The sequence below is a fragment of the Artemia franciscana genome, chromosome 17, assembly GCF_032884065.1.
Source record: "Artemia franciscana chromosome 17, ASM3288406v1, whole genome shotgun sequence".
Taxonomy (NCBI): domain Eukaryota; kingdom Metazoa; phylum Arthropoda; class Branchiopoda; order Anostraca; family Artemiidae; genus Artemia; species Artemia franciscana.
The window spans coordinates 37,444,813-37,471,647 of record NC_088879.1 but is presented as its reverse complement, the minus strand read 5'-3'; the positions used below and the strand labels follow the sequence as shown (position 1 = coordinate 37,471,647).

Below are 26,835 nucleotides of genomic sequence, written 5' to 3'. Positions count from 1 at the left end.
TTAAAACCTAACCTAACCTCTCACTGTCAAACCTTGCATAAAACTGAAAAAGTTCAAAATTGGATTCACCAACTTTGGATATTCGCGGTAACAGATATGCATAACGTCAATTTCCCGACATAGACAGCTTTCTTTGTGAAAAATTTTATATTCATGATTTTAAGTAATTTCTTTATAAGGTCATCTACCCGCAAGATATATTATGGCATTCATGGCCTTTCTTGGTTACAGCAATATATTTTTGGTGAGGAATAGCATCAATCTTGCCATTGTGGCAATGGTAAATTACACTGCTGTAAACAACAATGTGCAAATCATAGACAACACGACAAAACCTGGATTGATACAATGCGAAGTTTACTCTGAAAATTTTACTGGTAAGTCTTATCAATAACAATTTCTCCACAATTGCTAAAATACTGCAAGGAAGACAAAGAAAACTTTCCGATTCAAATTTTCTGTTCTATATATTTCGCTAAAATTTCAAATATTCGTCAAAATTGAGGCGCAAATGAGAAATTTTTTTTGTAAATATTTTTTTTTAAGAGCTCTCTTAAATATAGGGAGAGCTCCCACCCCCTTAACCCCAGTTTTCAACTTCAAGTTTAAAATTAATAAATTAATGTTTACATCCTTCCAGAAAATATTCATCCCCGACAAGTAGCCTACTTTTTGTACTATCTCTCATATAGGGGAGGGGAAGAGAGATTTAAAACACCAATCAAGTTTGAGTCATAATTTTCACAATTTTTGTTCAAAAAATTCAAATTCAATTTGAAAAGTGGAATTGATGACTTGAAACCTTTTTTGAGCGTCCACATAAAATTTTTTATTAAATCTTGGATTTAAGCCTTATAGGGGCTATACAACCATCAAAAGATCAAATACAAGTTTGAATATTTGTTATTTTTTAGTAATAGAATAATTTTAAAGATAGCTTTGCACAATAAGGACGTTCTTTACCCAAAGGAACAATTATAGCATTGAAGAAATAAATAGGCCACACTATATTGATACAAACCACAAATGATCTAAGAGGAACATTTATTATTTGACTGTATGACGGTTTTTAAACTTTTAATTAGCCCAAAGTAGAAAAATAACACTTATAAAAATTGATTTAAAATGTTGCTACTCAGGACCGGCATCTACAGTCTCAAATATCTGTCTTTTGATATTTCCCATTTTTTTTTTAGAATTTTTACAAACTAGACGTTCACTGAAATTGAAACTAAGCATTCAAAAACACAACACTCTTTTAGAAGCAACGAAATCTTATGACAATGTTGCACAAAACAAACCAATTTGATCCCACCCAAAATCGTAATATCTTATTTTGTTTTCAGGTAAAAATGAAGATGGTCCTTTTGTATGGAGTCAGCCAATTCAAGCATTGATCAGCACCAGCTTTCTATGGGGTTATATTACAACCAATATTCCAGGTGGTAGATTAGCAGAAGTGGTTGGTACAAAGTATCTTCTTACCGGTTCGGTGCTCTTAACATCAGTTTTGACCGTTCTTGTGCCTCCTGCGGCCTATCTTGGATGGCAATATCTTGTGTTTATCCGAGTTTTGATGGGGATTGCCCTGGTAAGAGTGAAATTCTTAGGAAGTATTTTCTAACCCTAGCAGAAAAAAACAAAGGGGAGGGGGTCTGATATCCCTTGCCAAAATCTTAAATTTTATTTACTTTTCGGTAACTTCTTTTTCAAATTACAAATGTAATTATTTTTCATTGCTGATCTTTCATTTTTTCAATTTTTCAATTTTTTCATCTTCCAACTCAACACATATTGAATTCCAATGGTAAATCTAGACAAACAATTTAAATAATCAAACTCATTCTTCTTATCAATATATAGTCAAAAGTGTAATGTTGAATACCGGTTGTATGTTGTTTGAAATCCCGTAGCAGTGGACACAGGGAGATTTTTAAGGAGAGAGTTTTGGCTCAAGCTCCATCATATGCAATGTTAAGATTGAAGAAAATTTTTGGCTATTCAGATAGTAACTGCAGACATCCCATTTCATTTAACTTTCTATTATAAATTTTGGTCACATCTTGTCAATCAATTATTAGTAATAAAACATTTGAAGTACAAAAAATTACCTATATTTTTATATGTTTATTGTCATTCTCATCATGATCAGTGTTGGTATTTCAAAAAGTTCGTGGTAACGAACTGTAAGGAGCGACCCGGCTCAATAGTAAACGAAACTCTATAAAATGGGATTTTGATGCTAAGAGATACATTAAAAGAATTAGATTTTTATGCTGATTTTAAATATATAAGTTTCATCAAATTTAGTCTTACTCATCAAAAGTTAAGAGCTTGAGAAAATTTCCCTTATTTCGGAAAATAGGGAGAAACACCTCCTAAAAGTCAGAGAATCCTAAAAAAAAACACATCATCGCGTTCAGCGTATTAGAGAACCCTACTGTAGAAGTTTCAAGCTCCTATTTTAAAATGGAAGTAAGAAGAGGCATAAAAACTTAAAACGAACAGATATTATTATGCATATGAGGGGTTCATCTCCACTTCAATACCTCGCTCTTTAAGCTAAAGTATTTTTAGTAATTTCAACTATTTATTCTATGGCTTTTGTGACTCTTTAAAAATTGGTACATAATTTAATCTTTAGCGTAAAGAGTGAGGTATTAACGAGGGGACAAACCCCCTCATACATAATAAAAATATACGAATATAAAGTTTGTACGTAAGTTAATTCTTAAGTTACGTATATTTTTTACTAATAAAAACATTGGTTAAAAATTAAAAGTTCTAGTTGCATTTTTAAGTAACTAAAAAATTTGAGGGCAACTAGGCCTCCTCTCCGAACCCTTTTTCTCAAAACCATATTATCAAAACTAAGAGAAAGTCATTTAGCCAAAAAAAAACTATGAATGCGCAAATTTTGTTTTAATTATTTATGTGGGGAGGGCCGAATTCAAACATACATTAATTCAAAAACGTTCAGAAACTAAATATAAAAAAAACTAATTTTTTTTTAACTGAAAGTAAGGAGCGACATTAAAACTTAAAACTAACAGAACTTAATCCGTTTATAAAAGGGGCTGTTCCGTTTTCAACGCCCTGCTCTTTACGCTAAAGTTTTTACTGTTTAAGTAGAATTGAGAGAAAGAGTCAAACTTTAGCTTAAAGAGAGGGGTATTGAGAAGGGAACGGCCCCTTTCATACACGGAGTAATTTCTGTTCGTTTTAAGTTTTAATGTCGCTCCCTACTTTCAGTTTAAAAAAAACTTGTTTTTTTTTGTTTAATCAGAATTAAGAAATCAGTCTTGATAAATCTGTGCGAATCTTTTGGCACTTTGAAATGCGAGTTAGGGGAATCAAAACATCCTCATTTCCACAACTATAGACCAGGTTATACCCTTCATAATTAAGAATTGAGGATAAAAAAATACTCAGCATGAGCTTAAAAACCAAATAATTGCTTAGACTGGCACACATCTTTGTGTTGTTCTGTCCAATAGTTTCTTGATTTTTCACTAAAAGTACTTATTTGTTATATTAGGGTCCGTCATTCCCATCTATGCATCCAATGATTGCAAAATGGATCCCACCTAATGAGCGTAGCACCATTTCAGCCCTGGTTTATGGAGGTAATTATTTGCATATATACTACACTAAAATAACTCTATTTCTAGATTTGTGTAATTAGGGCTTTCTCAGGAGCGCTTTATGACTCTTTTACGCTTATTGTTTGTTTATTTCGCCAAACGAATGTAAGTATCCCTCGATAGCTTTTTGCCATGGTGCCAGTTGATGAATTTTTTCCACTTTGTGCAAAAATTGCAGTTTTGTGTATTTTATTTACTATTTCTAAATGACACCAAAACTGCCAGAAAAACTTCACAAGTCCAAATGATAAAATTAAAATTTCAAATTATATAATTAAACCACCACAGAAAGACAACTTTTGTTATTTTCTAAGAAAACCCCTGAATTTTACATTTTTGTAGATATTGATATGTAAACTTCGCAATAAGATCCCTTTTCTAAGGCTCTAAACTTTTCATGGGTTGCTTTGAAGTTATTTTTGGAACGTATTTAATTGTCTTTACATATTCAAAATCGTAATGCAAAACCTATTCTTTTGTTTCCTAGGTCTTGTTCTGCCAAAAAGAGTTTCAGCTCTATGTCCTACCAGAGGCTTATGTGCACAGTGCCCTTTAGCAAAAGTGGGTCTTTATTTTTGGCTAAATTAAATGGAAACACAAAAAAGATAAACTTTTCATTCGTGATCTTGTAACGTGTATTAGTTTTTTGCTGGTTAGTGCTAGTTATTGCTGGCTGTTTTATATTCTTTTCTGGGGTAAACTTTGGGTTTCAATTATTTGTTTTCCTTAGGCTTTGATATTATTTTTTTTATATGAGCTGAGCTTGGTACAATGTCACGTCTTCTGCTAACCGTTTTAATTATTGGTAATATAGGATGGGAGGTTTTGCTGTATGTTGAAGGCTGTTTCGGTATCTTTTAGGCCGTATCTGGCTGTTGTTAGTTCATGAAAGTTTATATACTAATTTGATTCTTTCTGCCATCATCTGAATTAGACTCCACTTCTGGACGCTGTGAACAGTAAAGATTAACTAATACAAACAAGAGCTAAGAGCCCATATTGCACTTGTAATGAGGTCGGAAGAGAAAAGAGCTCATATGGCAGGAGCTCTAGCAAAATTGTAAGAATTAATAGTTTAATTTAAAAGTAAAATCAGAGGCTTAATGCCGGTCGAAATTTAAAATAAGAGCGCTGAGACACGAGGTCCTTCTAAATATTAAAATTCATCAAGATCCGATCACCCACTCGTAAGTGAAAAATCCCTCATTTTTTTAAATTTTCCTCTCCCTTCAGCTCCCCCCCCAGATGGCCGAATCGGGAAAATGACTTTATCAAGTCAATTTGTGCAGGTTCCTGACACATCTACCAATTTTCAAGAGATTGGATCCAGTCCACTTACGTCAATCACATATATACGACATTTGATTGTTCTAACCAACAAGTCTCATCCCAATATCTCCACTCTAAGCGTTTTACAAGATTTTCGGTTCCCCCTGCAACTCCCCCAATGTCACCAGATCTGGTCGAGATTTAAAATAAGAGCTCTGAGAAATGAGTTCCTTCTAAATATCAAATTTGAATATACCTCACGAACGGCCAACCGTTCTTAAGTTGAAAATACCTAAATTTTTCTAATTTTTTCGAAGTAACATCCCCTCCAATTTCCCTCAGAGAGTAGATTCAGTCTGGTTATGTCAATCACGTATCTAGGACTTGTGTTTATTCTTTCCAACAAGTTTTACCCTGGTTTCTCCACTCTAAGCGTTTTCCGAGATTTCTGGTCCCCCCCCCCGAACTTCCCCCAATGAATCTGGATACGGTCGGGATTCAAAATAAGAGATCTGAATTACAATGTCCTTCTAAATGGTAAATTTCATTAAGATCCGATCGCTCCTTTGTAAGTTAAAAATACCTCCTTTTTCCAATTTTTTAGAATTAACCATCCCCCCAGCTCCCCCTAAGTAAGTGAATCCGTTCCTATTATGTCAATCGCGTATTTAGGACTTGTGCTTATTTTTACCACCAAGTTTCATCCCGATCCCTCCACTCAAAGCGTTTTGGAATATTTCATTTTTGCCCTCCAACTCCATTCAATGTCACCAGATCTGGTTGGTATTTAAAATAAGAGCTCTGAAACACGTAATCCGTCTATTGATCAAATTTCATTAAGCTCTGATCACCCGTTCGTAAGTTAAAATTATCTCATATTTTCTAATTTTTCCGAATTAACCGTCCCCCCACTCCCTCCCCATGGTCAAATCGGTGAAACAACTATCTCTAATTTGATTTGTTCATTAATATACCTGCCAAATTTCATCGTCCTAGCTTATCTGGAAGTGCCTAAACTAGCAAAACCGGGACCAACAGACCGACAGAATTTGCGATCGCTATAAATCACTTGGTAAATAACAACTGTCATAAAAACACTGGACTGTGCATCATAACAACGAAACTAAAATGTTACTTCTTAAAAGAAATATCACTCCATGGCTTTATGTCATCGTGCCACTTGATGGAGTTTTGTCACTTTGTGAAAAAAATGTGGTTTTGTGACATAAAATGTCCCCAGTTGAACGTTTTCTTATTATTTTTAATTAGTATTAGAATTTTAAATCAAAATTCAAATTTTTAATAATATACGTGAATTACCACAAAAAGACAACAAAAAATAGACACTTTTGTTATTTTCTTGAAAAAAAAACTAGGTTCTACATTTTTGTAGATAGGGATGTGTAAACTTCGCCTTAATATCTCTTTCTTAAGGCTCTAAGCTTTTGATCGACTGCTTTGAATTTATTTTTGGAACGTATTTAATTATGTTGTACATATTCAAAATCATAATACAAAACCAATTCTTTTGTTTCCTTAGCCTTATTCTGCCAAGCAGAGTATTGGTCCTATGTGCTACCACAGGTTTATATGCACAGTACCCCTTAGCAAAAGTGGGTCCTTTACTTTTGGCTAAATATAATGGAAACACAAAAAGATATTTAAAATAAACTTGATTAATACTTTTCATTCACAATATTGTAATTTGCATTAGCACTTTGTTGGGTAGTGCTAGATAATGCTGGTTATTTTTTTTCTGAGGAAAATTTTGGGCTTCGTCAATTACTTTTATACCACAGGTTTTGATATTATTCTTTTTATAGGTGCTGAGCTTGGTACGGTGTCAGGTCTTCTGCTAACCGGTTTAATTATTGAGAATATTGGCTGGGAGGCCGTGTTTTATGTTGAAGGCTGTTTCGGTGTCATTTGGGCCGTATTCTGGCTGTTTTTAGTTCATGACAATCCTGAAGAACATCCAAGAATAAGTGAAAAGGAGAAAACATATATAAAAACAGAAATTGCAAAAGATGCACATGTGTCAAACAAGGTAAGGTGTTTTTTAAATTCTATAAGCTTTTCTCAAAAAAATAAAAGAAAATGAAAAGGAAAATAATGTGAAGAGGAATTACATTTTAATAAATGAAATATATAATTAATCCTCATTTATAAACTCAATTTTGTCTGGACTTTTCGGTTAAAGATTTAAAGTACTCCTAATAGAAATCCCCAATGGAAAAGGGAGAATAAATGAACCAGATATGGGGGTCAAACTTTTATTTTATTGCCGAAAAAATAGTTCATTTTGGACAGTTATACAAAAAGATATTTAGTAGAAAAAACAAAACAACAACATTTAAACCTACTTTCATTTATTTTTTATAGAACTATTTGCAGCATAGTCTGTAATACCCTAAATGGAAATAAAATGTTTTTCTAGGCTTTGCCCATACCATGGAAATCGATCCTGACGTCAATGCCGTTTTATTCAATTTTAATAGCCAATATTGGTCATAACTGGGGATTCCTCATCCTTCTAGTAGATCTGCCAGTATATCTGAAGACTATCTTTGGCTTTGACATAAAAAGTGTAAGTTTTTTCTATTTTCGTTTCTACTGCTCCACATTAAACAAAAATGAGTGACAGCTCATTTTGTTTTTCGTGATCTAATTGCCTTAGTAGAGCTCATGAAGAAAGTACTTGTAATAGACGGGAGGGATTGGATGGATATACTCATTTGGAGTACAACTATTGGTCAAAACTAGATATAAACTTCTAGGTAACATTTCCGCGTATATCTCATGATTTTTTACTTAAAAAGTGATCAAGTTATTATCTTCTCCAAATACTTAACAACAAATCCGGTTCTGACCTGATGGGTCTATATGTTTGATTCCCAATGTGGGGTTTAATCTCCACATGTAAAATAGGGGGAAACATCCCCTAAAAGTCATACAATCTTAACGAAATCACATCATTAGATTCTCTGTATCAGGAAACCTTATTGAAGAAGTTTCAAGCTCCTATCTACAATTTTTTTTTTGCCAGAAGACAGATCACGGATGCGTGTTTATTTGTTTTTTTGTTTTGTTTTGTTTTTTTCCCAGGGTTGATCGTATCGACTGAGTGGTCCTAAAATGTTGTGAAAGGGCTCATTCTAACGAAAATGAAATGTTCTAGTTCCCTTTTTAAGTGACCAAAAACATTGGAGGGCACCTAGGCCCCCTCTCACGCTCATTTTTTCCCAAAAGTCACCGGATCAAAATTCTGAGATAGCCATTTAATTCACCATAGTCAAAAGACCTAATAACTATGTCTTTAGGGACGACTTACTCCCCCGCAGTCCCCATGGGAGGGGCTGCAAGTTACAAACTTTGACCTGTGTTTATATATATTAATGGTTACTGGAAAGTGTACAGACGTTTTCAGGGGGATTTTTTTTGGCTTAGGGGGAAGGTTACTTGGGAGAATATTTCCGTGGAGAAACTATTCATGGGGGAAGAGAATTTCAATGAAGGGGCCGCGGGATTTTCTAGCATTATTTGAAATGTTTTTTCTACTGAAAGTAAGGAGCAGCATTAAAACTTAAAACGAACAAAAATTATTACCCATATGAGGGGTTTACCTCCTCGTTATACCTCAATCTTTACGCTACAGTATTTTTAGTAATTTCAACTATTTATTCTACGGCTTATGGGATTCAGAGTGTGATTTTAGTTCTAAAGCTTAAAGCTCAAAGTCACTAATGCTTAAATGGGACATTTAAGCTTTAGTGTAAAGAGCGAGGTTTCAACGAGGGTTGAACCCCCTCATATACGCAATGAAAACATACGAATATAGAAGTTCGTTACGTAAGTTAATTCGTAAGTTACGTATAGTTTTTACCAATGAAAACGTTTGTAAAAAACTTAAAGTTCTACTTGCCTTTTCAAGTAATCAAAAAATTGGAGAGGAACTTGGCCTCCTCCTTCACTCCTTTTTTCTCAAAGTCTTCCGATAATTGCAATTAATTAATATGCAAATTTTATTTTAATTTCTTATGTGCGGAGAGCCAAGATCAGAACATATTAATTCAAAAACGTCCAAAATTAAATTGAAAAAAACAAGTTTTATTAAATGAAAGGAAGGAGCAACATTAAAACTTAAGACGAACAGAAATTACTCCGTATATGAAAGGGGCTTTTCCTCCTCAACGCCCCGCTCTTTACGCTATAGTTTCTTACGGCTTTAAAAAGTCCAGTTAAGAGAAAGTCAAACTATAGCGGAAAGAGCAGGGCGTTGACGAGGAAAGTTTTAATGTTGCTCCTTACTTTCGTTTAAAAAAAACTTTTTTTTCTATTTAATCAAACAGTTCGTGGTAACGAACTGTAGTAAGGAACAATCCGGCTCAATAGTAAACGAAACTTTAAAAAACGGATTTGATACTAATAGATACGTCAAAGAATTGGATTAGATAACTTCGAAGACCACTTTTGGTCCTTTATCCTGGACCTTGGACCTGGACGGAATTAGATTTTTATCCTGATTTAAAACCTGATTTAAAAAGTTTCGTTAAATTTAGTCTTACTTATCAAAAGTTACGAGCCTGAGGAAATTGGCCTTATTTTGGAAAATAGGGAGAAACACCCCCTAAAAGTAGTAGAATCTCAACGAAAATCCCACCATTGCTTTCAGCGTATCAGAGACCTTTAATGCAGAATTTTCAAGCTCCTATTTACAAAAATGTGGAATTTCGTATTTTTGGCCAGAAGACCAATCACGGGTGCGTGTTTATTTGTTGTTTTTTTTTTTTCTTTTCCCCGAGGGTGATCGTATCGAATGAGTGGTCCTAGCATGTTGCGAGAGGGCTCATTTTAACGGAAATTAAAAGTTTTAGTGCACTTTTAAGCGACCAAAAATATTGGAGGAAACCTAGACCCCCTCCCATACTCATTTTTTCTCAAAGTCAACGGTTCAAAATTCTGAGATAGTCGCATTGTTCAACATAGTCGAAAAAATTTACAACTATGTCGTTGGGGACGACTTACTCCCTCAGAGTCCCTGGGGGAGGGGTTACAAGTTACAAACTTTCACCAGTATTTATATATAGTAATGGTTATTGGCAAGTGTACAGACGTTTTCAGGGGAATTTTTTCTTGGATAGGGAAAGGGTTGAGGGGAGGGGGTTACATGGGAGGATCTTTCCATGGAGGAATTTGACATGGGAGGAGAGAATTTCCATAAAGGGGGTATAGGACTTACTAATATTATTTAAAACAAAAATCAATGAAAAGATAAATATAGAATTTTTTTTAACTGAAAGTAAGGAGCAGGATTAAAAAACAAACGAACGGAAACTATGACGCATATGAGGGGTTCATCTCCTCCAAAATACCCGCTATTTACGCTACGTATTTTTAGTAATTTCAACTATTTCTCCTACGGCCTTTGTGATTCAGGGGTCATACTTAATTAATTGGGACAAAATTTAAGCTTTAGTGTAAAAAGCATGGTATTAAAGAGGGGGCAAACCCCCTCGTATTTGTAATAAAATATACGAATATAGAAGTTCGATACGAAAATTAATTCGTATGTTAGGCTACGTGTATTTTTTTACTTATAAAAACATTTGTAAGAAATTAAAAGTTTTAGTTGCCTTATTAAGTAACAAAAAAATTGAAGGGCAACTAAGCCTCCTTCCCACTCTTTTTTCTCAAAATCGTCCGATCAAAACTAAGAAAAAACCGCTTCGCCAAAATTAAATACAATATGCAAATTTTGGTCTTAGTATTCATGTGCGGAGAGCCAAAATCCAAACATGCGTTAATTCAAAAACGTTCAGAAACTAAATAAAAAATTTTTTTTAACTGAAAGTAAGGAGCGACATTAAAACTTAAAACGAACAGAAATTACTCCGTATATGAAAGGGGCTCTTCCCTCCTCAAAGCACCGCTCTTTGCGCTAAAGTTTGACTCTTACTCTCAAATATACTTTTTAAAACAGTGAAAAACTTTAGCGCAAAGAGTGGGACGTTGAGGAGGGAACAGTCCCTTTCATATACGGAGTAATTTCTGTTCGTTTTAAGTTTTAATGTTGCTCGTTACTTTCAGTTAAAAAATTAGTTTTTTTTATTTAATTAAACAAGAAATTATACACATAAATCTTATACAAAGGAGACAGGAAGGCAACTCGTTATGTCTCCTTTAATAATAGAGAGAGAAAAAAGAAGGAATTACACCTCAGTAACTTTCGCGGAGTACATAAAGAGAGAGAGAGAGAGAGAGAGAGAGAGAGAGAGAGAGAGAGAGAGAAAGAAAAGAAGCGAAACAAAAATCGACTCATGGAGACACGGATGGGACTTGTAAACTAATATACAAATAAATCACTTTATATTCAGTCCCCACTATTATAGGCAGGATGAACTATTCCATTCAATTTCGTTTTATATGAATAGAGTGATGGTGGCTCAGTGACTAAATCAAACAGTTTATATTTATTGGCAATCTCAGAAAGTTGATATCTTAAACATTGTCTTGATCTCTCATTTTTAATAAAAGTAAAAATAAACTTATTCCTTGCTCTTGATAAATGGCTATGCTTATTTTCAACCAAGAGTTTCATGCTATTAAAAAAAATTGTCTCTACACTGGATTAATAAGAACCCTTTGTCTATATTAAGGTGAAAAATTTGCTGTAAATGAAGATAATGAAGAAATACAAAAGATGCTTTGGTTTCAGATAATTCTTTTGCCTTCCTAGGGTGCGTTAAAAAATGATCCAGGATTCTCATTGACTTCTTTTGGACAATTTGGAGTGGACCATACCTCCCCTCCTTCCCTCCTAATCTCTTTGCGACTAACACCAAAAATCGATAATTTTCAGAATGTCGAAATGTATTATTTTCATCAAGAAATTTTTCACAGATTCCTAACACATCTGTTGAAGATACTATAGAAAAATCATACAAAAAATTGCTATAGTCTCTTCTGAAAATTACCATGCTGCCATTTCACGATGTAAAAAATAATCTAGATGGATCGACACTTTGAAGAAATTGGTGTTTACTTCTTTCAGCCCATAGTATCTTTTCAAAAAATCGTCTACTGAATGTAATTACAGACCCTTGAAGGTTGAGAGTCTTGAGCACAAGTAGGATGAGTTTCAAACACCATTTTTAAAAAATGCCGATCTTTTATAAAGCTTGATTTTGCTGTAAATTGAATATGAGGCTCATAATCACTTCATATTTCTAGCTAAGACATTACAACAATGCACAGGAAAATCACAATATCCCCATTCCAAGGGCCCAAAAATACATAGATTTAATTATGGTTCGCTCGATAAGATTGTTCATTTTCTGAAACACAAAATCGCGACCTAATGTAAGAGCAGACCTGCCTGGGGCCTAATGTTCTTGCTCTTAAAAAGAATTCAATTAAAACCTTGTTTAGCAGAAAACTCTGTTTATATTTGGAAAAAAAGAACCTAAAACAACGATAAAGCCCCTGCCTTTTAGTTTGTTCTTTGCTTACATAATTTCATTTTTTAGAATGCTGTCATCCTGGCTCTACCATATTTTTTATCATGGATTTCAACTTTGATATTATGCCCATTCGCCGATTTATGCAAAAAAAGGAAATGGCTGTCCACCATTGCCGTACGAAAGATATGGACTCTTATTGGTAATTGGGTTGATATTACTTACTTTAAGTGTCAATTTTATTTATTTGTTATCAAACGCTGGTTGAATATTGATTTTCGTTTCAGGACTTGTCTTTGCAGGTTTTTGGGTGCAATTACTTGGTTTTGTATATTGGCTTGTTTCAAATCATAAAATTGAAAGAAGGATCCACAAGGGAAGGAAATTTCTCATCTCAGCAACTGGTCTGTCCAATTTTCCTTCTGCAGCCTAAAATAAATCTTGGCTTGTTTTGGGTATCCTTCCTACGAATAATTTCACCATAGCCTCCTCCCTCAAAGGTTAGCCTCGATGCAAGAGACTAGTAAAGTGTTCCCTCTATCCCCACGTAAAAATGTAGAAAATTAGTTCTCTAGATTTACTGTTAGTTTTAGTACTAAAACTTACCTTAGAATGGGGAAGATAGCTTTATTTTTTTTTCTTTTCTCAAAGACGTTTCACTTTTCGTAGGTTTTACTACCGGTTGTATTTTTGAATACAAATGTTTTAGTCTTATGGTAGGGAAAATAGTTATCGCTCGGTTTGCTGTTTTAGTGGGGGGGTCTCTAGTAGTTTTATATGACCCCCGCCATATTGAGATCAGAAATGTATTTATAAATTTGAAGAATTAAGAAACTGAATCCGTAACTTAATACAGTGAGGTTTTATTTTTTTAGGTGAAAAAAAACAAAAAAACTTAAAACCTGTTTTGTTTTTAGGCCATTTAGGACCAGCTCTATGCCTCTTTGTAATGGCAGGTGCTGGATGTAACATTCAATTAATTATTGCAATGTTGATGTTATCACAAGTTGTTGAAGCTGGAAATTACGGTGGATGGCTCATTAACCATATTGATATAGCACCCAGTTTCTCAGGTATTTTGGTCTCCCATCATTTTTTTTCTTTTAAAACTGCGCTCATTGTTTCTTAATCAGAATTTTACAAGCAGGCTACTTTCAAACCTGAAGTTTTATTTCCTTAAAGCTCCATGGATATGTTAAATTTTTAGCCCTTTGACCTTTTATAGACTTTTTAGAGGTTTTTTAATTAAAGATTAATGATAATAATCAAAAAGAAAATGATAAATAAAAAAAAAAAAAATCAATTAAATATAATTGATAAATTATAAATCATTAAAGTAATTAAAAATTAAATTGAAAATAATTGAAAATAATTAAAATTAAAATTGAAAAAAAAATAAAATAATAACAATCATTAAAAATAAAATTGATAAATCAATTAAAAATCAAAAAAATGATAAAAATCAAAAAACTGAATCAAAGAATTTATCTCAAACAACCGATAGCTGTTTTTGCAAAAGGAGTTTCTGCCAGATACTTGTATATTTAGTATATTGTGTACATATCACAAAAAATAAATTACCCTGAACGTGTATTAAAAGAAACACAATTTCACATTTTTTAAGTACTGTACAGGTACTCCATTTTTACTCGCCTTTTCGAGAAAAATAACCGAAGCAGAAAACTATAGTTTTCTATGCAATTTTTAGGGCAGTATCATTGTTTCGGCGGTGTCAATACCTTAAATGGCAAAAATACTCCAAAATCCAAACCTTTTCTATTTTGTTGAGGTACATTTGGCTATGTAAATTTCTATTTAACCGATTCAAATGACGAAATTTTTCGTCATTCCATGACAAAAGTAAAGCAGTTCAAAATAGGGATGAAACCATTTTATTGACAGTGAACAGATATAAAATTTATATAAACAGATATGTCTTAGAACTAATAAAGTCCCAGTAGAAGAAATTATCTCTTCAATAGAAACATCGATACATAGAAACACCATCCTAATCAAAGATGTTAGCCTAGTAAGAGCCTCTACAGTTAAAACCCTGTCAGAGTTTGCTTTAAAATCAGAAATCCCAAATAATTCTATCAAAGACATAAAGGTTCTTAATAACTTAAGAAGGGATGAATCTATTATTATTACAAAAGCAGACAAGGGTAACACTTTAGTGGTAATGGACACCAAGGACTACGATTCAAAATTAAACACTTTACTGAAAGATGAAAAAACGTACAAAAAACTTTCTTTTGACCCGACAGACTCATACACAAAGAAGTTTAAGAACGAGTTAAAGAGTTTGAAGGAAGAAGGAAAGATTACACCTCAACTTTTCTATGAATTCTTACCAAGAAATTATTTGTGCCCTAAATTATATGGACTTCCAAAGATACATAAGCCAAATCTGCCATTACAACCAATTGTTGCAAGCACAAAGTCACCAACAAGTGCTCTGAGTAAGTGGTTAGTGTCATTATGTAAACCACTCATGTCTACACAAATTTCTTACATTAAGAACTCGTCAAAACTTGTAAAATCATTAAAAGAAGTGGAGATTTCTTCAAATTCTATAGTTCCAAGTTTTGAGATAGTGTCAATGTATAAGAGTATTGATGTAAAAGCCGCAAAAATTCTTCTTGAAAGAAAGATACTAAGAAATTTGGACTTAATTAGTAGTGAAACAGTTTTGGAAGTCGGTGTAATTATGAATTTAGTTAGGTTGTGCAACACGTTCTCTTATGTTTTTTTTTCAATTCAGAGGAGGTTTTTTTCGAACAAGTAAATGGTTTACCCATGGAGCCCCTTTAAGTCCTTTATTAGCAAATTGTTTTGCAGAAAATATTGAAACAATAGCTTTAGATTCATATTTTTTAAAACATACATTTTGGGGGAGATACATGGATGATATAATTTCAGTATGGAATTATGGGGAGAAGGAATTGAAAGGATTTAAGAAACAACTTAATTTTTTGGGAGGTGATCTAAAATTTACAATAGAATTAGAAGAGGATAATAAACTTCCTTTTCTGGATGTTCTTCTTTTAAAAAATGAAAATAGTCTGGATTTTGAGATTTACAGAAAACCTACTAACAATGACAGATTTTTGTCGTTTTACTCCGGTCATTCATTTTTCTCCAAAATTCATTGTTCTCCAAAATTCACTGAGGAGGAATATTGTTGTTAAAAGAGATTTTAATAAGTAACCATTATCTGGGCTGGTTATTTGACCAGACTTTTTCAAAAACAAGAAAACAATTTCTAGAATTTTTAGACGATATTCTGGAAACAACAGAAAAGAAAGATATTTTTTGTTCTCTACCATATGTTCCAGGGTTGAGTGAAAAACTTAAAAGAATTTTAGAGAATAATGGCTTAAAGGTAGCTTTAAGAGGTAGTAATACTTTGACTAGTTTTTTAAATTCTGGAAAGGATCGAACTTCCGTAGACAGAAGAAGTGGAGGGTTTTAAAATCCCATGTACTTGTAGAAGCTCTTATATGGGACGTACTAACCAGAATTTAAAAATGAGATTGCTACAACATCAAATTCTATTTCATCGATTTTAAAGCAAAATACCAAACCTGAAGATTTCACATCGGCGCTCTCGGAACATATCAATAATTTTCCAAATCATTTTATTTTGTCTGAAAAAGTTTCTTTGATTTCTAGGGACCAAGGTTTAAAGCAAATTTTCAGGGAAACAATAGAAATTAAAAAAATTTATTCAAGAATAATTCCATAAACAGAGATACGGGTGAATTTGGATTGAATTCAATTTATGATAATTTATTGAGTTCAAATAAAGTAAATATCACCTCACCTAAAAGCTATGACCTCTGTCCACGTAATATGTCTGATAAATCTAATGAACCGGAACCGAAAAGGTCAAAGAGACAAGCTTCCGCTGTTGCATTGAAAAAAAAATAAGAGCAATAAACTATATGTAACTATTTTATTAGGTATAATTTTTTTTGGTTTTATTCATATCTTCTAGTTTTACTGCTGATGATGAACATTTATATGTGTGCGAAATATCCAGTTAAAATTTTATATCTGTTCACTGTCAATAAAAAGGTTTCATCCCTATTTTGAACTGTTTTACTTTCGTGATTAAAATTCTTCCTACATTTATCACCTTCTTCACTGTCTTTAACAGTGAAATTAAAAAAAAGAAGTTATTTTAACTGCAAATAAGGAGTGATATTAAAACTTAAAAAAACAGAAATTATTCCGTTTATGAAAGGGGTTGTCCCCTCCTCAACACCTCCCTCTTTACGCTAAAGTTTGACTCTTTGTCACAGTTCTACTTTTTAAAATAATTAAAACCTTCAGTGGAAAGAGAAGGTCTTTGAGGAGGGGACAACCCCTTTCATACACAGAATATTAAGTGCCTTTTCTATTCAATCTCTATTTTCTTGTCAAGATCTTTTTCTTAGGTTAACTGGCTTATAGATCTGATCATAAAATGTTTAACTTGGGTAACAGATATATTCTTAGAAAAAGGTTTAAGGTGACGGATAATGGGCTTTTCTCCCATGCATTGGGTGAGAGATATATGCTTAGAAAAAATTTTAAGGTGGAGGATATTGGGCTTTTCTCCCATACACAGCTCATTGGGTCCTAAAATTACTTAACTATTGTTTAGCAAATTTTTAATTGAGGATGGTACATTTTCACCCATCCCAAAAGTGGCATACATCTTATCCTAAGGAAATATCAATAGATGTTTGTTTACCTATTTTTATCAAAACATTTTCCCTAGGGACTCTATTTGGAATAACAAATGGCGTATCAATGCTGGTTTCGTGGCTCGGTCCAGTCATGGTAGGGTTCATGACAGATGAAAACGTAAGTCTTTTTCTTCTTTGCATATTTGAAAAAAATTATTTTGATTTTCGGTTTTTATTTCATAGTTAAAAGTGCGCTGAACTACAAATCACTTCCTTGCGACGTATTATTTTAAAGGATGAAATGAAAATTAAATTTCTTGCCGTTGCCTAGAAAATCTATACTTTCAGGTCTAAAAGACGATATTCAAGAATGCTAATTGAAATCATTAGAATTTTGTATTTGTAAGTTTATCACCAAAGATTACACGTGAAATCCTTTGTCCGTGAGGGTGGGGGTTTGAGTCCTGCTGTCGGTGGTTATTTTGTTTGGAACAGGGGTCTGTGGTATGACTCTTTAGGCTCAGCCAAGAGCCGACCGAGCTCCAAATGGATGCCTGGAGAAATCTGGAGTAAAAACACGAGAAGAAAAATATGGGTCAAATGATTCTGCTTCCAACCACGCAATACATTCCCGGATGATGGCAAAGAGACAAAAAATCAGTGCCTGTGCTATGCAGATCATTGGTCAGCTTGCAAAGTTTTTCTTATAGATTGAGTTAAGTTTTCAATGAATTTGTATGGTTTCTAAATGATAGTTTTATTAATGTAATTCTGTTGCAAACACTATATTACAAATACACAAATGTGTATTTGTCTCACAAATACTACAGATTATGTGCCAATGTATTGATGTTGGAAGCTCCATATCGATGTGATTTGAAAATATGACGTTTTAAGCCTGTTGCTTGACACTTGGCACTGTTACATTTACTATTGATAAAACTTTTGCAGGAATTTTATTTTCTCATGTTCAACTTGGGAGTAATATACTATTGTGTTACCAAATACTTAACCTCTTAGGCTTGCCTTAGGGAAGGGGACTTAATTTACGTTTGTTGATCAGGTTGATCAAAATAGTTGATCAGGGCTATCAATTTTTTAGTGTTTTGTTTTCATCCTTATTTTTTATCTATGATTATTAATTTTTTAATAACTTATTGCTTATTAACTTTGGTGCAAATTTTTTTTTTTAATTGGGTTTGGTAAAGATTGTCCTTTTGAAGGACAACGTGCATGGTTCCCCTTGTGTCTTACTTCTCTTTTTTACTACTTTTCATTTTTTATCCTGATTTTACCTTTTATTTTGTAGCAAACCCTTGAAGCATGGTCGGCGGTCTTTATCATGGCTGGCAGTGTGTTAGCGGCAGACTCGATTTTCTTCCTTATATTTGGATCAGGCTCTGAACAATCCTGGAATTACAAGGCTGAAGGAGAGAATGATGAAATAGAATCTAGGATGAACACTGAAAATAATCCACCGATAGTTAAACAAGAAAATACTGAACTTCCCTAATGTTCAACATTTTTGTGTTAAATTTATTTTAGTTACGACTATTATTTGAAAGATATTATATATTTTTGTATACAAAGTTAAAGCATAGTTTTTATTAAAGTGGAACACTATCTTTTCTGTTTTCAAAACATTGATCCTGACCAATTGATATAAAACTATCTATCTCCCAATGGAGGCTTAGGCACTCACTAACATAATAAACTAAATCAGACTAAAGTAATAGGTTTGTTTTTGCTTTGGTTTTAAAGTTATTTCCATAAACTAATGCTTATGGATGATCATGATTCTCTGACTAACATAGACTAATAGATAGTTTAACTATTGTTTAGCACATTTTTAGCACAACCGTGTATATGAAAGGGGTTGTCTCCTCCTCAGCGCCACGCTCTTTACGCTAAAGTTTGACTCTTTGTAACAACTCTATTTTTTAAAACAATAAAAAACTTTAGCGTAAAGAGTAAGGCATTGAGGAGGGGAGAACCCCTTTCAAATACGGAACAATTTCTATTTATTTTAAGTTTTGATGTCGCTCCTTACTTGCAGTTAAAAAAAAACTTGTTTTTTATTTAATCAATATAAAAGAAAGAGGATCAATTTAATTAAGAGCCGTGGCCGACCTTCAGGCGGATTAGCTATCATTTCACAATTTCCCGTCAATCTCCTTGAGTCGAATGACCATTTCATTGCTGCCGAATTTTCGGACCTAATCTGTATAAACATTTACCTGCCAACTAATTACTGCTCTCCGCAATCAGAGAATAAATTCATAAATGCTTGCAAAAAGCTAGCGAGTTTTGTGAATGGAGTTTCAAAGCGTCCAAATGCTCGAGTTTTGATTGCAGGAGACAACCCAACTCCTTCTGAATTTACTCCCCCTTCCTACTCAGTTGCTGACAAAACAGAAACTTTCACGTTTATTGGTGTCCTGTCAGCGACTTCTAACCTTGATCATTTTATTGCATCTTTCCCCTGTGAAACTGTCGAGGTAATTTGTGATGGCTTTTATTCGGATCACCTTCCAATAAAGTTGAAAATAAATACTTCATTTCATGCCCCTAAACAGCCAGATAAAAAGTTGTTTTATATAAAAGACTGGAAAGAAGTTAACCGCGAGATGTTTTGTTTTGAATGTGACAAAATATTAAATAAAATAAAGGTGCCCTTTCATTTGTTGTGCACGCGCTCGGGCCTTAGTGAAAAAGAAATAGCCATCGGACTTACCACCTATCTAGCTGAAATTAACCATGAATTAAAGTGTGCTGAAGCTTCAGCTGTCCCGTGCAAGCGTATTAGGAAAGGCTCTCAAGTTCAGGGTTGGTCAAAAAACCCTTCCCTTATTTCTGCGTGCGAGTCTTCTAAAATTTGGCTGAATATTTGGAAGCATTGCGGCAGGCCTAAGTCTGGGACTATAAATGGTTTGCGGCTACGTTCTAAACGTTTTTTTTGCTAAAGTGTTAAGAAAACATAAGGTTGACCTTATTGAGAAAAACAATCATAAAATTGCAGAGAACCCTTCGAAGCTCTGGAAAAAATTTGAACGCCCTTGTGAACACATTAGTGCAAATAATATTCCTGAGCCTGAGTCGATAAATTATTATAAGCATGAGTTTTCTTCTCCCGATCCTGCTCTTAAATAAATAAATATATTCGCAAATTTGATGGCAGGCCGTTAAGCCTCTACAAAACAAAAATCTTAATTTGCATTTCTTCTAAATTTGCATAAGGAGAAAATGTCACTTGAATAATATTCATCAGCTTCCTTCTTGAATGTCCGTAGGTTTGTGGAGCAGATTACTCTTTCTGGTAAGTTGTTCCAATGCTGAACAACTCGGTTGCCGAAAGTCCATCGGCCCATGTCCTTGTAGAAACGTTCCATACTCACTTTGTACTGATGTTCTCGGAGATGATTTCTATTGAACTGCACGATTCTCTGGGCTGGTACGTTATCATAGGCTCCATTGCACAGCTTGTACATTTCAATAAGATCACCACGATGGAATCTATAGGCGAGGGTTGGGATTTCAAGCTTTCTAAGCCGCTCTTCGTAGGGAAGGAAGCGTAACCTGGGAGAGAATTTAGTTATCCTCCTCTGAACATTTTCGAGAGCATCTATGTCCTTGTTGTAGTGTGGTCTTGTAGAACAATGTCCATGCTCAAGAATCGGGCTGACAAGGGACTTATAGAGCGTAGCAAGCATTTTGTCGTCCTCGCACGAGAAGTTTCTTCTGATCATACCAGCAACTTTGGAAGCCTTCTTGACGACAGCTTCATAGTGGCTACTGAAGTTCAGTTCAGAATCCACTAAGATGCCTAGGTCTCTTTCTTCTCTACTAAGAGTGAGGGCAGCGGAACCAAGAAAGTATGAGGACGAAAAGTTTTGTGGACCCAGAATGAGGATATGACTTTTCTGGGTATTGATTTCCATGATCTACTTCTTCATCCAGTCATCGATTCGTTGGAGATCAGCCTGCAGGTGGTGAATGTCTTCACATGATGAGATGACAGGATAGAGCTTTGTGTCGTCCGCTAGAGAAAGATGTCAGATTTGATGCCCTCAACTAGGTCGTTGATGTAGAAATTAAACAGAAGGGGGCCGAGAATTGACCCCTGGGGTGCTCCGCTAAGAACTTCTTCTTCGGTATTGCTGAGACAACCTTCTACGCACACAACTTGCTTTCTGCCAGTTAAGAAGTCCGTAATCCATTGAAGAAGATTGAATGAGGACCCGGATGAGGAGAGACCGTATTTCCTGAGCTTCTTGACGAGACGCTTATGGGGAACTTTGTCAAAGGCTTTCTTGAGATCCAAGTATATGAGATCAATCTGGAACCCCTTGTCGATGTTTTTCTTCCAATCATCTGTGCACAAAGCAGTGGGATCTCTGCAGATCGTTCCTTAAGAAAACCAAAATGCTTTTCGGTAAGTATTTTTTCTCATTTTAAGTGTTCTAGGGTGTGGTCTGCAAGGAGAGACTCAAGTACTTTACACGTAATACAAGTGAGGCTTATCGGTCTGTAGTTTGATGGGTCTTCTCGTTTCCCACCTTTGTATATTGGGACGACAATAGCTTTTTTCCAAATAGTGGGAAGCTCACCGAGTTCAAGAGACTTTCTGTAAATGTAGACTAGTGGCTCTGTTATTACCGTTGCAAGTTCTTTGAGCAGTTTTGGATGTAGATTGTCTGGGCCTGTGGACTTGCTTGGGTTAAGTTCTCTGAGTTTTTTTTAGAACATCGCTATGTTTGATCTCTATCGGTCTTATCAATTCGCTTATACCCTGAATTGGTTCCTCGCGGCTAAAGTGGTCTTCGTTCTCAGGTTCCTGAGTAAAAACAGAAGAGAACTGGGTGTTGAAAAAATTTGCCTTGTCCATGGGGTCGTGTACCAGCTTTTGTTTCACGGGATCGTAAAGAGATGAGACTCCACCTTTGTTTTTCCTTTTGCTGTTCACGTATTTCCAGAAAATTTTTGGGTTTTCTTTCAAGGAGAAAGCTAATTTACGTTCTCTAAGCTTTCCTTCTCTTCTTGTTGCTTTTCGAACCCTGTTGTGGAGCCTCTTGAATGTTTTCTCTCGGTCGTTACTTAGTCGATTACTTTTGTAGTCTCTCCATGCTTTTTGTTTTGCTTTAATCAGTTCAATATTGGCTTTAGGTAATGCAACACGGGTGTATTTATTGTGCATAGGAATAAATTGTTCTTCCATTGAGGCTACAATCTTAGTGAACCTTGTGTAAATGGTGTCTAACGACTCCAACCCACTGAATTCTTCAATCCAGTTGACATCCGAAAGCTCTCTTCTCATAGCAACGTAATCTCCCTTGTAGTAGTTACGTTTCAGTGCCACACGTGTCCTCAAAACCTCAGTTTCCAAGCTAAACACAATTACCGAGTGATCCGATTTACTGATTGGTGACAACTGCTTAATATCTGATACCAGGTCTCCATCGCTTACCAGTAACAAGTCGAGGATACTTGGTGTGTCAGATCCCCACATCCTTGTTGGCTCAGATATTAGCTGCTCTAGAAAGTGTTCGTTAATAACGTCCAGGAATTTACTCGTCAAGCTTGCGGTAGATTCCGTGGTGTATCGCCTATTCCAGTCTATCTTAGGGAGATTGAAATCTCCTATAATAGCAAGCTTTTGCTTGGTGTTCTTAGCAAATGCTGCTATTTGCGAGAACAGAGCTTCGTCGGATTGGTCAGTGTTGTTGGGGCTACGATAACAGATCCCAAGAACAGTGTCGCTGGCCCCCTTCACCGTCATACTAACAATTATGTTCAAAGCATAGGAAATTTTGATAATTTACAGTACTTTCTTCAGGGCCTGTGAAGGTCATATTTTGCCTGAAAAAATACTATTGAACATTTCAACAATTTTGAACAAAACGACTATCTTAAAATTTTATTTGATGTCTCTTGATGTTACGGAGTAGAAAGACATCAAAAAAGCTTTAGAATGGGGCTGGGTCCCATCCAACCACTTTTCATTCTTAAAATGCTACTAAAAGCCGTGGTACCCGCCGGGCGTGCCCCTTAAATTGCGGGGACAAGGTAACCAGCCCTCAACACTTCCCTTACTTTTCTATTCATTGTTGCCAGAGCATCGCGGCGAAGTGATTCGGACATCTTTTTGGCCCACCATCCTTAATTGCGGGGTAAGGGTTCAATAGCCAGACGAAATTTCGAGCTCAAAACACTCGGCGCTACTACTTGATTTGCAACTAAACAAATGAACCAACCACCATGTTCTGTTTGCAGTCAAAATGTAACCAAAAGCAGCGGCGGTGCAAAATGCACGAAATGCCATAAGTGGTACCATCTGACGTGCGGAAAGACAAAATACTCACGTGAACTAGCAAGTATCTTTGTTTGTCCTAGCTGCAAGCCTGCGAATACAAGCTCACCTGCATCGGGAGTCAAAACCCGATCGAACCCAGAAGTAGCCCCTAGTCCAAATCTACCGCCGAAAAAGAACTCAACTCCGATCAGCACAAACAACGATATGCCAACAAAATTCAGAGGCAACAACAACATCTCGGATCAGAGCTTGGGACAGGGAAAAGCCATCTTACCTGAAGCAGTCGAGCTCAGCACTGCAAATGAACTATGCAGCTACTGTCATCTACCGACAAAAAATTCCACGGCCATCAAATGCTTTTTCTGTGGTGAATACGAGCACGTGGGATGTAGACAATTAAACGCCGATCTATTCCTAACAATTAGGAGCCTAGATCCTGATTCACGTCTTTTCAAATACGAATACGAGAGCTGCAACAAAAGAAACGTATCGTTCCTGCAGCTAAAACTGAGGGAAGCGCTCCAGTTAAATGCACCCAGTCCTTCGCTCCCAGCTCCTGTTCCAAAGGAAAGCACCATCCAAAGCTATGATACTACTGTTGATGCGATACTGAAGGCTGATAAGGAAAAACAACTTAGAGAACGAAAACGGACAAATGTTGCGATCTTTGGTCTCCCGGAGTCAGAAGACACCTCTGACAAAGACTTGGTGATTAACCTAACTACAGAGAATGATTTGGGAGCTCACCTGCAGGACGACGACATTCGTGAGGTCGCACGCGTTGGAAGTCAAATAAATGGCAGTAAACCACGCGTCTTAGTAGTCAAACTGAATGACTCAATCGACACAATCAAGAAGCGACAGAAGATTCTCAGCGCAGCCCCAAATCTAAGAAAATCGACCAACGAACTTGTAAAAAAGCAGGTCTACATAAACCCTGATCGAAAACCAATGCAAAGGGCACAACAGGCACAACAGCGTCGAGCAAAGTCGAGCCAAGGTCAGCAGGCACAGCAACACTCTAATGTTACTGGAAGCACCAATTCCAGGTCCAACGGAAACCAGAGAATGAGACAACAAGCGAGACCATCAAATGGTCCCAGCCAACGACAGCCCCAAAATTGACGAGGAAAAGGCCCAAGCCATACAAATGAATCCGAAAAAAAATAAAATGCCTCTATCTCAACGCTGACTCTCTCTTAAACAAAATGGAGGAAGCAAAGCAGGTTATCAAACTGGAAAATCCGGATATTGTGGCAATAGTAGAAGTTAAACCAAAAAACTACATATACTTACCTACCGTCACAGAGCTCAGTATCGAAGATTATTATCTGTATGAACAAAATCTGGAAGAGAATACAGGTAGAGGGATAGTCTGCTATTGTCGAAAAGGCATCAACATGCATCCAATATCGAAGTCAACCGACACGATTGAGCCCAAAGAAAGTCTGTGGATCTGCATTAAGTCTAAAACGACCAGCGACACTGTTCTTGGGATCTGTTATCGTAGCCCCAACAACACTGACACATCCGACGAAGCTCTGTTCTCGCAAATAGCAGCATTCGCTAAGAACACCAAGCAAAAGCTTGCTATTATAGGAGATTTCAATCTCCCTAAGATAGACTGGAATAGGCGATACACCACGGAATCTACCGCAAGCTTGACGAGTAAATTCCTGGACGTTATTAACGAACACTTTCTAGAGCAGCTAATATCTGAGCCAACAAGGATGTGGGGATCTGACACACCAAGTATCCTCGACTTGTTACTGGTAAGCGATGGAGACCTGGTATCAGATATTAAGCAGTTGTCACCAATCAGTAAATCGGATCACTCGGTAATTGTGTTTAGCTTGGAAACTGAGGTTTTGAGGACACGTGTGGCACTGAAACGTAACTACTACAAGGGAGATTACGTTGCTATGAGAAGAGAGCTTTCGGATGTCAACTGGATTGAAGAATTCAGTGGGTTGGAGTCGTTAGACACCATTTACACAAGGTTCACTAAGATTGTAGCCTCAATGGAAGAACAATTTATTCCTATGCACAATAAATACACCCGTGTTGCATTACCTAAAGCCAATATTGAACTGATTAAAGCAAAACAAAAAGCATGGAGAGACTACAAAAGTAATCGACTAAGTAACGACCGAGAGAAAACATTCAAGAGGCTCCACAACAGGGTTCGAAAAGCAACAAGAAGAGAAGGAAAGCTTAGAGAACGTAAATTAGCTTTCTCCCTGAAAGAAAACCCAAAAATTTTCTGGAAATACGTGAACAGCAAAAGGAAAAACAAAGGTGGAGTCTCATCTCTTTACGATCCCGTGAAACAAAAGCTGGTACACGACCCCATGGACAAGGCAAATTTTCTCAACACCCAGTTCTCTTCTGTTTTTACTCAGGAACCTGAGAACGAAGACCACTTTAGCCGCGAGGAACCAATTCAGGGTATAAGCGAATTGATAAGACCCATAGAGATCAAACATAGCGATGTTCTAAAAAAAACTCAGAGAACTTAACCCAAGCAAGTCCACAGGCCCAGACAATCTACATCCAAAACTGCTCAAAGAACTTGAAACGGTAATAACAGAGCCACTAGTCTACATTTACAGAAAGTCTCTTGAACTCGGTGAGCTTCCCACTATTTGGAAAAAAGCTATTGTCGTCCCACTATACAAAGGTGGGAAACGAGAAGACCCATCAAACTACAGACCGATAAGCCTCACTTGTATTACGTGTAAAGTACTTGAGTCTCTCCTTGCAGACCACACCCTAGAACACTTAAAATGAGAAAAAATACTTACCGAAAAACAGTTTGGTTTTCTTAAGGAACGATCTGCAGAGATCCAACTGCTTTGTGCACAGATGATTGGAAGAAAAACATCGATAAGGGGTTCCAGATTGATCTCATATACTTGGATCTCAAGAAAGCCTTTGACAAAGTTCCCCATAAGCGTCTCGTCAAGAAGCTCAGGAAATACGGTCTCTCCTCATCCGGGTCCTCATTCAATCTTCTTCACTGGATTACGGACTTCTTAACTGGCAGAAAGCAAGTTGTGTGCGTAGAAGGTTGTCTCAGCAATACCGAAGAAGAAGTTCTTAGCGGAGTACCCCAGGGGTCAATTCTCGGCCCCCTTCTGTTTAATCTCTATATCAACGAACTAGTTGAGGGCATCAAATCTGACATCTTTCTCTAGCGGACGACACAAAGCTCTATCGCGTCATCTCATCATGTGAAGACATTCACCACCTGCAGGCGGATCTCCAATGAATCGATGACTGGATGAAGAAGTGGATCATGGAAATCAATACCCAGAAAAGTCATATCCTCACTCTGGGTCCACAAAACTTTTCGTCCACATACTTTCTTGGTTCCGCTGCACTCATTCTTAGTAGAGAAGAAAGAGACCTAGGCATCTTAGTGGATTCTGAACTGAACTTCAGTAGCCACTATGAAGCTGTCGTCAAGAAGGCTTCCA

General features: G+C 35.8%; 3 protein-coding genes across 3 annotated transcripts; 2 read left to right on the top strand and 1 right to left on the bottom strand.

Moving 5' to 3' along the window:
- Positions 1-179: 179 nt before the first annotated feature.
- LOC136038216 (putative inorganic phosphate cotransporter) lies at positions 180-18,671 on the top strand (the record flags this gene model as incomplete). Its single annotated transcript, XM_065721303.1, is given in 9 exon segments — positions 180-377; positions 1,347-1,591; positions 3,539-3,626; positions 6,737-6,960; positions 7,351-7,500; positions 12,440-12,572; positions 13,288-13,443; positions 17,139-17,224; positions 18,356-18,671. Coding segments are annotated over 9 exon segments (1,484 nt in total), but the record flags the coding sequence as incomplete, so codon positions are not given.
- Positions 18,672-21,763: 3,092 nt separating this feature from the next.
- Positions 21,764-22,822, bottom strand: LOC136037572 (uncharacterized). Its single transcript, XM_065720294.1, has one exon. The coding sequence runs from the start codon at positions 22,820-22,822 to the stop codon at positions 21,764-21,766; it is 1,059 nt and encodes a 352-aa protein (XP_065576366.1).
- Positions 22,823-24,564: 1,742 nt separating this feature from the next.
- LOC136037571 (uncharacterized) lies at positions 24,565-25,875 on the top strand. The gene has a single exon (XM_065720293.1). The coding sequence runs from the start codon at positions 24,565-24,567 to the stop codon at positions 25,873-25,875; it is 1,311 nt and encodes a 436-aa protein (XP_065576365.1).
- Positions 25,876-26,835: the final 960 nt, after the last annotated feature.

What these genes read in the sequence shown, in the direction of transcription:
- LOC136037571 (XM_065720293.1), top strand. Translation starts at nt 24,565, where the DNA reads ATGGAGGAAGCAAAGCAGGTTATCAAACTGGAAAATCCGGATATTGTG.
- LOC136037572 (XM_065720294.1), bottom strand. Translation starts at nt 22,822, where the DNA reads ATGACGGTGAAGGGGGCCAGCGACACTGTTCTTGGGATCTGTTATCGT.